The sequence below is a fragment of the Rhinolophus sinicus genome, chromosome 14 (assembly GCF_057876585.1).
Source record: "Rhinolophus sinicus isolate RSI-liver-muscle chromosome 14, RSI-T2T, whole genome shotgun sequence".
NCBI lineage: Eukaryota > Metazoa > Chordata > Mammalia > Chiroptera > Rhinolophidae > Rhinolophus > Rhinolophus sinicus.
The window spans coordinates 10,722,994-10,733,450 of record NC_142514.1 but is presented as its reverse complement, the minus strand read 5'-3'; the positions used below and the strand labels follow the sequence as shown (position 1 = coordinate 10,733,450).

At 57.5% G+C, this 10,457-nt stretch overlaps 1 protein-coding gene across 1 annotated transcript; it reads left to right on the top strand.

Annotated features, from left to right (window-relative positions):
* The first annotated feature begins 3,529 nt into the window (after positions 1–3,529).
* Positions 3,530–7,571, top strand: HSPB7 (heat shock protein family B (small) member 7). Its single transcript, XM_088790187.1, has 3 exons — positions 3,530–3,812; positions 4,376–4,509; positions 5,777–7,571. Exons 1-3 carry the CDS (start codon positions 3,545–3,547, stop codon positions 5,954–5,956), a joined length of 582 nt encoding a protein of 193 aa, XP_088646313.1. The 5' UTR covers positions 3,530–3,544; the 3' UTR covers positions 5,957–7,571.
* Positions 7,572–10,457: the final 2,886 nt, after the last annotated feature.

Sequence of the window (10,457 nt, the reverse complement as noted above, 5' to 3'; positions counted from 1 at the left end):
ACAGCCCACCTTCCTCAGAGGTGGGAAGGAGACCAACAAGCTGGAGCAGGGGCAGCGAATCAAGGTGGGGGGGCGGGGGGGGGCTCCGAGGCCTAGGGAGGAACTGAGACTTGATCCTTGTGTCCAGCCACTCCAGTCGGAGAAAACTGCCTCTCAAATGACAAAGCTCTGGTTAAATGCCCAGACTTTGTCCCAGCCCAACAGAGGGTAGGAGCCGGGGCGTGGGGGGCATGGTGAAGGACAAGAACATGTTGCATGCTGGCTACGTGCCAGGCTCTTTAAGTTCATCCCAGCAACCTGTGAGTCAGGGACAGCATCACCATTTTGCAGATGATAAATGGAGGATCAGAGAGGTGCCGTCACTCATCTAAAGTCACACAGCAGAAGCTGAGCCCTGATCTAGACTGTGTGGCTTTTCCCCTCCCCGGAGCTCCTCAAACTCCTGTGGCTGAATCAAACAGGTCACTGTTTGAGCACAAAGCAGAGGATTTTTGTCTGATGCCACTTTTGGAAGATTTGGGCAATAGATCTGGGACAACTGCCCTCCCCACCATCCCCAGACAAAGCCCTTCTCTGAAAATCATGATGGCCCTTCAATGACTTGTTAAAATCCTGGGACCCTGAGCCACCCTCTGTCCCTAGATGCCAGGCCAAGTCAAACCAAAATAGGAGCACGTGTGTGTGTGTTGTGTGTGAGAGGTGGGGTGAGGGCTTGCTGTTCTGCAGGGACCTGGGCACACTGTCGACTGTGTACTGAAGTAACAGGATAACCAGCGGCCCTGTTGACATCCCAAACCCATCTCTGGCCTCGGGCAGCTGCCAGCTCCAATCTCACAGCCGGCATCGGCTGGCCAGGCAAACTGTATGTCCACAACCTCACCTCCCTGGTCCTGTGAGCACCAGGAAACTGGAAAAAGGCCGGCAAGGGGGTGCAGTCCCTGTCCTCCCAAAGCCATTTCCTCTACCTGCCAGTCCCTCAACTTCTCCCTCCTCTTCATCAAGCACCGGCAGCAGCAAAGGGTGAGAGCAGACTTGATACCAGACTTGAAACCAGAGCAGCGCTGCCACTCCCAACTGGTCCTTTACCACTTGGAGCCTTGGTTTCCTCTTCTGTCCAATGAGGGGAGCCTGGAAGCTATCACAGCAGGGGCCTATCGCTGGCGAATAGTAGGTGTTCCCCAGAGCCTGGAACAGTACCTGGCACATAGTAGGTGTTCAATAAATATCTGCTGAGTGATGAGTGGTTTCCAAACACTGGTCTGTGGGCTGGCTGTGTGGGGAGCTGATGGGAACAGATTCCTGGGCCCTTCCCAAGATCCCAAATCAGAATATTGGGGTGCAGGGTAAGACTCTGTGTTTGCTAAAAGTTCCCTCTGGTGATTTGGATGCCCTGGCAGGTTTGGGATTCAAGGCATTGGAACATCTCTAAAGCTCCTTCTGTCCCTGTGATCTGAAGGGAGAGACAAGCCCAGAGACAAGGGAATGGCCTTGATGACCTTCCAGGGTCCCTCCTGGCCACTGAAGCCAGTGGATGCAGTATATGTGTGGGTGACAACTCAGGGATGGGGGGAAGGGGAGGAGGAACGGTGGGCAGGGTGGGTAATGAGAGCTGACGTCCAGCAGCAGTGACTCAGGCCCTCAGCACCATGACAGTGTGTCTGCATTTAGCCACTGGCTCCTATTTCCCTGGCGGGCAGCAGGCTTCTGGGCCCCCCACCCCTCCCCCACCCTCTTTCCATCTCACCTCAGTGCTGTAACTTCCTGGCCGCCCCCTCGGCCAGGATAGGTGACATGAGCTAGGCAGGCATCCCCACTGGAATGACAGACCCTTCTTGCTCCAGCCACTGCCTTGGTCCCACTTCCCGGGCCACCAACACCAGTAATTACCTCTACCGATGGAGCACCCCAAGAATGATGTTCTGTGGGAGCCAGAGAAAAGAAAGTCCCCACTTTCAGGAGCCCCCAGTCTAACGGGGACACAGTCGAACCCCTGCCCTGGAGGAAATGCCAGTCTGATAGACAAGAGAGGACAGCAGAGGACTCAGACACAGGAAGACCAGGTCACACGGCCAGGTGCTGGGGTGGGCAAAGACAGGCAGTGCTGTGGGCACCTGGGCAGGGGCCCCCTCTGTGGGCTGCAGCAATCAGAGAGGCCTCCATGGGGGAGGAGAGCAGGATTTAGAGAGGAGAGCAGAGGCCCCACACTGCAGCCTGGGCAGCAATGGAAGGCCTGACCGCCTCCCAGAATGGCCTTCCCCGGCTTTGACCCTGGCGCCACTTGTCTGTCCTGGCTCTGCTGAGCTGTAGAAATGCAGAGAGGGACTTCCAGGGGCAGTCTTCTGGGCCAGCCTGTCTCCACACACGGATGTTCTGATCACCTGGCCTCCTGGAAGGCTTTCGATCAGGTATACATCTGGGTTTGAATCCCAGCTCTGCCACTTACTGGCACAAGCCTGACCTCTCTGGGAGGCTTCATTTACCTGTCTATAAAATGGGAAGGACACCTCCTTTCAGAGCTGTGTGGGGATCAAATGGACCATGCTGGAAAGCTCACAGCCAGGAGCCCAGCAGGTACTCCGAAAGTCAGAATTCTCTACCTCTCACTGAACTCCCGCGTGCCAGTCTCAGGTATCTCCTCTGAGCTGGAGGTCAAGCAGATAGTTCCCAGGAATATACCCTTCTAGATCTTTAAGGATAATTACCAAATTACCTGAGTTGGGGCCCAACCCCCAGCCCTGCCTCAGGCCGCTAGCCTTTCTCCTCTTGGGGCCCTCGAAATTTTCCAGAGTATGAGGATGGAAGGCAAGCATGGAATCTGGGTCTCGGTGGGAGCTGGCAGGGGCGCAGCTGCACATTCTATCCACCCCCTAACCCCCCGGGCCGTCTCAGTCCTTCCTAAGAGACGGCTGTAAACATTATCTGCCCTGAAGGAAGGAGCCCCTCGCCTCACACAGGGATCCAGCAGGTGGGGGTCCTCCACCCACCCCTGACCTCCACCTGGCATCTCATGCCATCTCCAAAGCCAGGGGCTTGGGCCTCTCTACCCTGATCCTCCACCACCCAAATCCCCTCTTACCAAGGGCTGGAACTTTGAGGGAGAGGGGACAGGAAGTAGAAAAGCCTAGCTGCAAGGAGCTTGCAATCTGATGGGGGAGGCAGAATCCTTGAGAGCCCCAGGCTGATGGGGGAGACAGAGACACAGTACTCACACCACACACATACACACACACACACACACACACACACACACACACACACAGGGTCCCCCGGGCATGAGGGTCTGAGTGGCAAGGGGCCAGCTGTGGCCCCCTCCCTGCTGCTATGCCAAGGCCCCGAGGCAGGAGTTATCAGCCTGGAATGCTGGGCTGTGAGCTCAGCCTCACGGGCCTGCGTGTGTTGGACTGTCAGCAGGACCGTCTCACTGGAGAAGATTTCCAGCTCCCTCTGGGCCACGGTGAGGCCTAAATTTAGCTGGTAGACAAGGGGCTGGCCCTGCGCCCAGGGACGGTCGGGCCTTATAAAGTGCCGGCAGTCGGGGCCTCGCATGCTCCCCCAGAGACTGCTGCCCGCACCCTCTCCTGTCTTCCCCTGCCCGCCTGGCCAGGGCCCGGCCGCCCGCCCGTGGATGAGCCACAGGACCTCCTCCAGCTTCAGAGCGGAGAGAAGCTTCCATTCTTCCTCGTCCTCCTCATCTTCGTCGGCCTCCCGTGCCCTCCCAGCCCAGGACCCACCCATGGAGAAGGCCTTGAGCATGTTTTCTGAGGATTTTGGCAGCTTCATGAGGCCCCACTCAGAGCCCCTGACCTTCCCAGGCAAGTGCTCGGGGCTTTGAGGGGAGGGGGGAGGCACATACAGGGGCACCTGCTCTGCTCACCTCCCAGTGTGGCTGCAGCTGCCAAGCTGCCAGCAACATGTGCTGCAAGGCTGCAGCCACATGTGTCCCCCAGAACAGATGTGGCCACGAGACAGATGTGGCCGTGAGAACAGATGGACCTCCAAGGAACAGTTGTGGCTCGGGGGTCAGTTAGAGCACCGTGGCCACATAGGGCCGCCCAGGTCCTTGCTGCTGCTCTGGAGGGCTGCATGGGGTGGAGGGAGGCGGTGCATCCCCACTCTAGGCCTGGGGTGCGTTGCTAAAGATTATGCCACATACATGCCCTCTCCCACCCCCCCACCCCCCGTGCCTGGTGAGGCCCCATCCCCACCATGGAAAAGGTGGGTTGCAAGAAGTGAGGAGGGGCAGGCTGGGGGGGGGGTTAGGAGCAACAGCTGCGGGGGAGGTCAGGCCTGGGGGGCCTCCCCTTTCCCCAGGAGAAGCAGCCAGAAACCTAGGTTCTGGGTACAAGTGCTCAGCTCACGGCAGCCCTCCCCACAGCCCGTTCTGGGGGACCGGGCAACATCAAGACTCTTGGAGACGCCTATGAGTTTGCAGTGGATGTGAGTGACTTCTCCCCTGAAGACATCATCGTCACTACATCCAACAACCACATCGAGGTTCGAGCTGAGAAGGTGAGCCCGCCTACCCTGCCTGAACCCCGGCTCTGCACCTATACCCGCTGCCCAGGGTCCCCATTCTCATGTCTTATCCTGGGACCCCAGACCTTGACCAGTGTCTTCCCCAGCCCCCCAGGGCAAACTGGAGACCTGGCTCCTAGAGCTGGTGGGCTGCCTCTCTCTGCCCCAAGGCTACCAGATCCTTTCTTCAGGAGCCAGGGCCGCTGAGAGAGCCATCGGGGAATGGGAGGGGCTGGAAGGATGCAGGCACGGGGCACCTGAGGGGTGTGGTGAGAGGGGAGATGAGAGGAGGGAAATAGTGGTTGGGTGAGGACAGCTCTTCCGGCAGGTATGTGGGTTGGTGGGGGGCTCACCTGGGCAGCTGCAGGAGGAATTCCCTCACATGACACCCCCAAGTCCTCTTCCCTCCAGGACCCAAACACCCAGCCCACATCCTGGGACCCCTGAATTGGCCCAAGGCTGGGCAGAGGCTCTGCAGTTCAGGATCACACACTCCAAACCCCACACTCCTGCAGCCCTGGGTCTTAGTGTCATTGGGTCCCTAGGGTCTCTGAATCCCAGCTCTCAGGAAGCCGACAACCGGGAGGAGGGTGTGGCCCAGCCTGCACAGGGATGCTGTCCCCCAGCGGGCCACAGCCACAGGTCCCCGTTAAAGGACAGGCTTAGCCGGCAGCCTCCACCTGATCCCCCATGGCCTGGCTTCCTTCCTGAGCACGGGAGGCTGGATACCCAGGCGCTCCGGTCAGGCAAGCCAAGGACTGTGGGCACCAGGACCAGTGGGCAGCACGTGCCAGCCCTGCCACCCCCACCAGTGACTCAGCCACCCCAGGCTCCTCTGGACACTATGTGCTGGCCAAGTCATGGGGGAAGGGACGCCAGCCCAGCCCTGACGGTAGACACCCAATGTGTCTGGCTGTCTAAGAGGGCTTGGTTCTGCCCAGTGCCACCTTCTCCTCGTTGCTCAGGAGCCCCAGATTCTGCCACCGAGCCTCCTCTGTCTCTGAGTTCCCCCCCGCCAAGCCCCACCCATTGGGACCACTGGGAGTTCTTCTAAGCACCTCTGCACCTGTCCCCACATAGCCCTTGGCCTGTGGCCACCACCACTCTGGTCAGCCCCTCTGCTGGGCCTCTACACCTTAGAACAGAACCCTTTAGCAAGTGGGGACCCAGCTGGGCTTACACTGAAGAGAAGGGGCTGTGGCTTGACATGAGTGGGACAGGAGTGGGAGGCAGCCTGCCCTGACCTATAACCCTTCCCCAGCTGGCAGCTGATGGCACAGTCATGAACACCTTCGCTCACAAGTGCCAGCTGCCGGAGGATGTGGACCCCACGTCGGTGACCTCAGCCCTGAGGGAGGACGGCAGCCTCACCATCCGGGCACGACGCCACCCACATACAGAGCATGTCCAGCAGACCTTCCGGACAGAGATAAAAATCTGAGGGTCTCCCCTTATCCCTGCCCTCCTGACTTCCCCGTCCTTCTCCCCGCACTGGCCTGCCCGAGTTTTCCTAAGACCCTCATGACAGCTTCCAAAACATCTCAGCCCATGGTCTAGCTCTGACACCCCCAGGCCCCAGGTGGGTCACCCCAAAAAAACAGGCCTTCTGCTCTGCCCATGGCATGCCAGGGATCCCCTGGCCTGACCTGTGGCCCCCAGAGTCCAGATGTGGCCTATCATTTAGTCCAAAATAAAGGGATTGGGGGGGGGGGACATTTCAGAGAACCCACTTTGGGAAGGGGAAATTGGGACAGGCAGACTCTTTGGGCAAATAATCTGCAGGACAGACAGATGGACAGATCCTTTGATCTATGGAGTCTCTGCAGGGCGTGGGTGGGGGAAGGGGACCCAGGACATCCTTGGCCAAGGGGAGCAGGAGAGGCAGAGGGAGATCACAGGCAGAGGTACCCATCTAAATTGAACTTCCAGGGTGAACAGGGGGCCAGAAGAGGCAACCATGTTGGAAACCTCGCCTCTGCTACTCTCTAAGCCCCAAACCAGCTGCCAGACTGCCTGCCTACCTGGTGCCCCACCAGTCAGCTGTGCCAGGGCAGGGCCACGTTGTGTCTGTATACACGTGGGTTTTTTCCAATACAGCTGGTTCGTGAAAAACTGTGTGAAACTCCTGCCATCTGTTACCTGCTCCGTGCCTCCAGGCAAGGCCAGGCTAAGGGGTGCGGCTGGTCCTTCTTTCCCCACAACTCCCGGCCTGGGCTCCTGGGGATTACTCCACGGTAGACAAGTCAGCCAGCAGAAGTGGGAAAGAGAGCATGGATGGGGCTTTGGGCCTCAGGGTTGGACCAGTGTCTTGCTGACCTTCCCTGTGGCCAGTCACCTCCCCCATCCTTCCCTCTCCTGAATCTATGAATCTATAGGGTTGTTGTGTGTAACTACACATGTGCACACATACCTGTCATCCTTCAAATACTCAGCGTTACCATTGGTTGAGGCCAAATTCAGAACATTCTAAAGTCAGATTTCAATCTCCATTTTTGTCAATGGGGAAACTGAGTCTCTGAGCAGTTGAGTGCCCAACTTGCCCACTGAAGGTTGGATGTAATCCCAGAAAGCTGTTCTCAAATGGCCAATGGCCCTCACCCCTCTGTGCACTGGGAAGTGGCGCCTCTCTCTCTGCCTCTCTTGACCTATACCCCCTGCCCCTACATCTTTCTGCTGGAGAATGCCTGAATCATAGACAGAGCCCCCAACCCAATTCCCTCCTAGCCCCCAGGCCAGGGCAGGGACCTCCAGTCAGCCTTCATTCTGGGGAGCCCCAGCTGCCCCCAATACCCCTTGGCTCAGTCTCCCACATACAGAAGCAGGGGTGAGGGGAAAGGGTGGTTCAGTTAGTGGCGGGGGGGGGGCGGGGGGGCGGGGGGGGACTAGGGCAAGTGGCAGAGCCAGCTCTGCTCTCTGTGCCCCTTGGGTCAGTGTTCTGTAGGGTAGTCTCTCACCCCTGCCACTCGGGCCCTTAGGGGGCAACTTGGGATGGGGAGAGGGCATGGGAGGGTCCTGGCATTGTACCCTGCACACATAATAAATGACAATGTCACAGACTTCTGGAGATCACCTGCCTGAAGTTCTCAAATTTGGGATGGGGTTGGAGGCAACTGGGGTGGGAAATCCCAGGATAAGCAGACATGCCTTCCTTGGGATTTGGAGGTGGGGGTGGTAGCTCAAGTAAAATTCAAGACCTCACAGAAATGTGGGTGTCCTTTGGCTTCCTCCATTGGCTCCCAGACCCACCTTGGCAGGACTCCCAGAATTATTTCCATGAAAAACCTTGCAGTGCCTTCTCTTCCAACTGCTAGCCAGCCACTGCTACTGCGTGCCATGAAATATCCCAGGCATAGGCACACCAAAGGTGGGTCAGCTGCACTGAGTCATTTGCCTTGTTGAAGGCTATCTTGTACCAAATGGGCTTTGAGAACCAGAGAGGCTGAGTGACTGGCCCGGGGTCACACAGCTCCTGGGGCAGAGCCAAGCTGAAACCTGGTTGGGAGGTGGCTGGTTCAGGGAGTCTGGAGTCTGGGTACTCTCTGGAGGGACCTTCTACACACACACCCCACACCCCACCAGGCGCTACTGAAATCAGAGTGATGGGGTGATGGCCAGTGCATCTAGAACTGCAGGCAGGAGGAGGGGAGGGAGAGTGGGCGCGGTATTTCCAGCCTCTGTGACTCACTGATTCCACTGGGCTATTTGCAGCCCCGACACTCATCAGTGCCTGGTTGGGGGGAGGAGCCAGACCAGCCTCCCCCTCTCCCTCGACCCCCCACCCGGGGTCAGGCTCACCTTGGCATCCCAACCCCAGCGATGCTGCCCCTGGGCCTGCTGGGGGGAGCTGGGCAGCCCGGGCTGGGAAAGGGGTGAGCTCCCCACGTGGCCAATGGGATTGAAAACTTTCCACCCCCATTTCTCCCAGGCCACAGCAACCCCCTCCCCAGACCACGGTTTTGGGGGATGAGAGTTGCACAGGACACAGAGCAGCTGCTAGGAACTGGGCACATCCAGACTGACGGAGCCCTCCAGCCAAGGTGACCCTGCGGAAGAGGAGGGCGGGGAGGCCGGCTCTCATCGGCTCCGCCCCCTGGGCGCCGAGGCTGGCGGCAGTGCTTTGTCTCCTAGGGTCCCCCACCCTTTCCAGGCTAAATATAGGCCTGGCTGTGGGCCCTGCGCCCCGCCCTAACCCGTGAAGAGTAATTATAGCAGTCCCATTCATTAAGAGCCTAGAGTGTACCACGCACACTCCTCATCCCCGCAACAATCCGGCAAAGTGGGGATCAAGGAGGACATGGAGGTTCAGAGAGGTCAAACAACATGCCCAAGGTCACCCAGCTTGGAAGTGGCACAGCTGGGATTTGAATCCTTGGCTGTGGCTCTGGAAACCCCTCTGTAGGATCAGCCCAGATCAGTACCCCCCACCTCCAGGGGCCCCACCGAGACAGCTCCCCACCCTCCACCCTGGTATCCCATAAAGAAAAGGGGACTCCCACATCTTATGGCTTTTGGAGTGGACCTGGGAAGGAGGCAGGGGAAATTGAAAAGATGCTACCCTCCAGAGCTAGAGACCTATGAAAAGGTCCAGGTTGGGTGGTTCCAGAGACCCTAAGGGGTGCGGAGGACCTAAGAGGTTTCCTCACTTTTAAAGACCTAGACCAGGCCAAAAAGCCTCCTCCTCCAGAAAGCCCTCCAGAACTACCAGCTCAGAGTCACAGACAGAGCCCAAGAACCCTAGGCCCACACCTTGTCTTCAACAGAAACTCAAATTCAGATGAAACGAGCACATGCCTGTGGGGGAGAGCAGACCCTGGAGCTACACCCATTTGGTTGGCCACCCCTGTCCCCTCAGGGAGCCACTCCAGACTCCTTATGGTATGACAGGGAAACCCAGGTCCAGGGAGGGGCAAGGACTTGCCCAGGGTCACACAGCAAATCAGTGGCAGAGATGGGATGAAGACCCAGACCTCCAGACCCTCGGGCCAGGGCTTCTCTACCAGATCAACTCCCCCATCCCCATGGCCACCCTTCCCTGGCCCAGAGGTAAGCCCCACCTCTCACCCTGTACCCCACCCCTGTCTCCTCTCTCCATCCATCCACTCCCCTATCTGCCTTGGATCCCAGTACTGCAATGGCAGAAAAATAAGGCCTTATTCTGCTCTCTGGCTCCCAAGTCTGGCATGGGAAAGGAGTTAAGTAAATGTTTGTAGGATTTTTTTTTTTTTTTTAAGCTAACAAGTCCCAGTAAAGAATGGAGGGCCAGTCACAGACTCTGGAGCTACACCACTTGGGGTCAAACCTTGGCTCTGCTGCTTCTGAGCTGTGTGATCTTGAGCAAGTAACTTAACCTCTTTGTGCCTCAGTTACCCCATCTGTAAAATGGTGCTAATAGGATCTACCTGCTAAAGTTGTTTTGTAATACATGTAAAAAGGCTTCGCGTTAGGTAGTGATGTAGCTCATGTATGCCACACAACGAAATGCCCAGGAGGGCTCAGTTATTGTTGTTTCATATAGATTTGGATCCTGACATCCCCAATGTGACCCTGGCATCGACAAGACCAAGATGGGGGCTAGAAGAGGGGCAGAGGAGCTGCCCTGGTACCTGGGGTCTTCTCTCCAGGAAAAGCAGGTGAGGGCAGAACTAAAAGGTTCCCTGGCCCTCCCAGAAGAACCTGTCTGGGCCCCAGGGATGGAGGTAGGAGAAGGCAGCCTCTGGAAGCCTTAGTTCCCTCATTCGTAAACAAAGATCAGGTAGCACCCTCCCAGGGCTGCTGTGAGGAACCAGAAAGAAATTATGTTTTAGTATAAGCTCAGCAAATGTCAAGCTTTTGTTAAAATTGTTATGGTTGTTTTCTGTACAAGGAAAACCAAGGTCTCTACACCCCCCCTCCCCTTCTCAAACAAGAGAGGGTCCTGAGGGGCTTGGTAACTTGAGTCTGCT

Bases quoted from the DNA above. Each gene is read 5' to 3' on its own strand.
- HSPB7 (XM_088790187.1), top strand. From the start codon at position 3,545: ATGCTCCCCCAGAGACTGCTGCCCGCACCCTCTCCTGTCTTCCCCTGC. The intron at 3,813-4,375 runs GCAAGTGCTCGG...CCCTCCCCACAG, and splicing joins AGAGCCCCTGACCTTCCCAG to CCCGTTCTGGGGGACCGGGC. The intron at 4,510-5,776 runs GTGAGCCCGCCT...ACCCTTCCCCAG, and splicing joins TCGAGGTTCGAGCTGAGAAG to CTGGCAGCTGATGGCACAGT.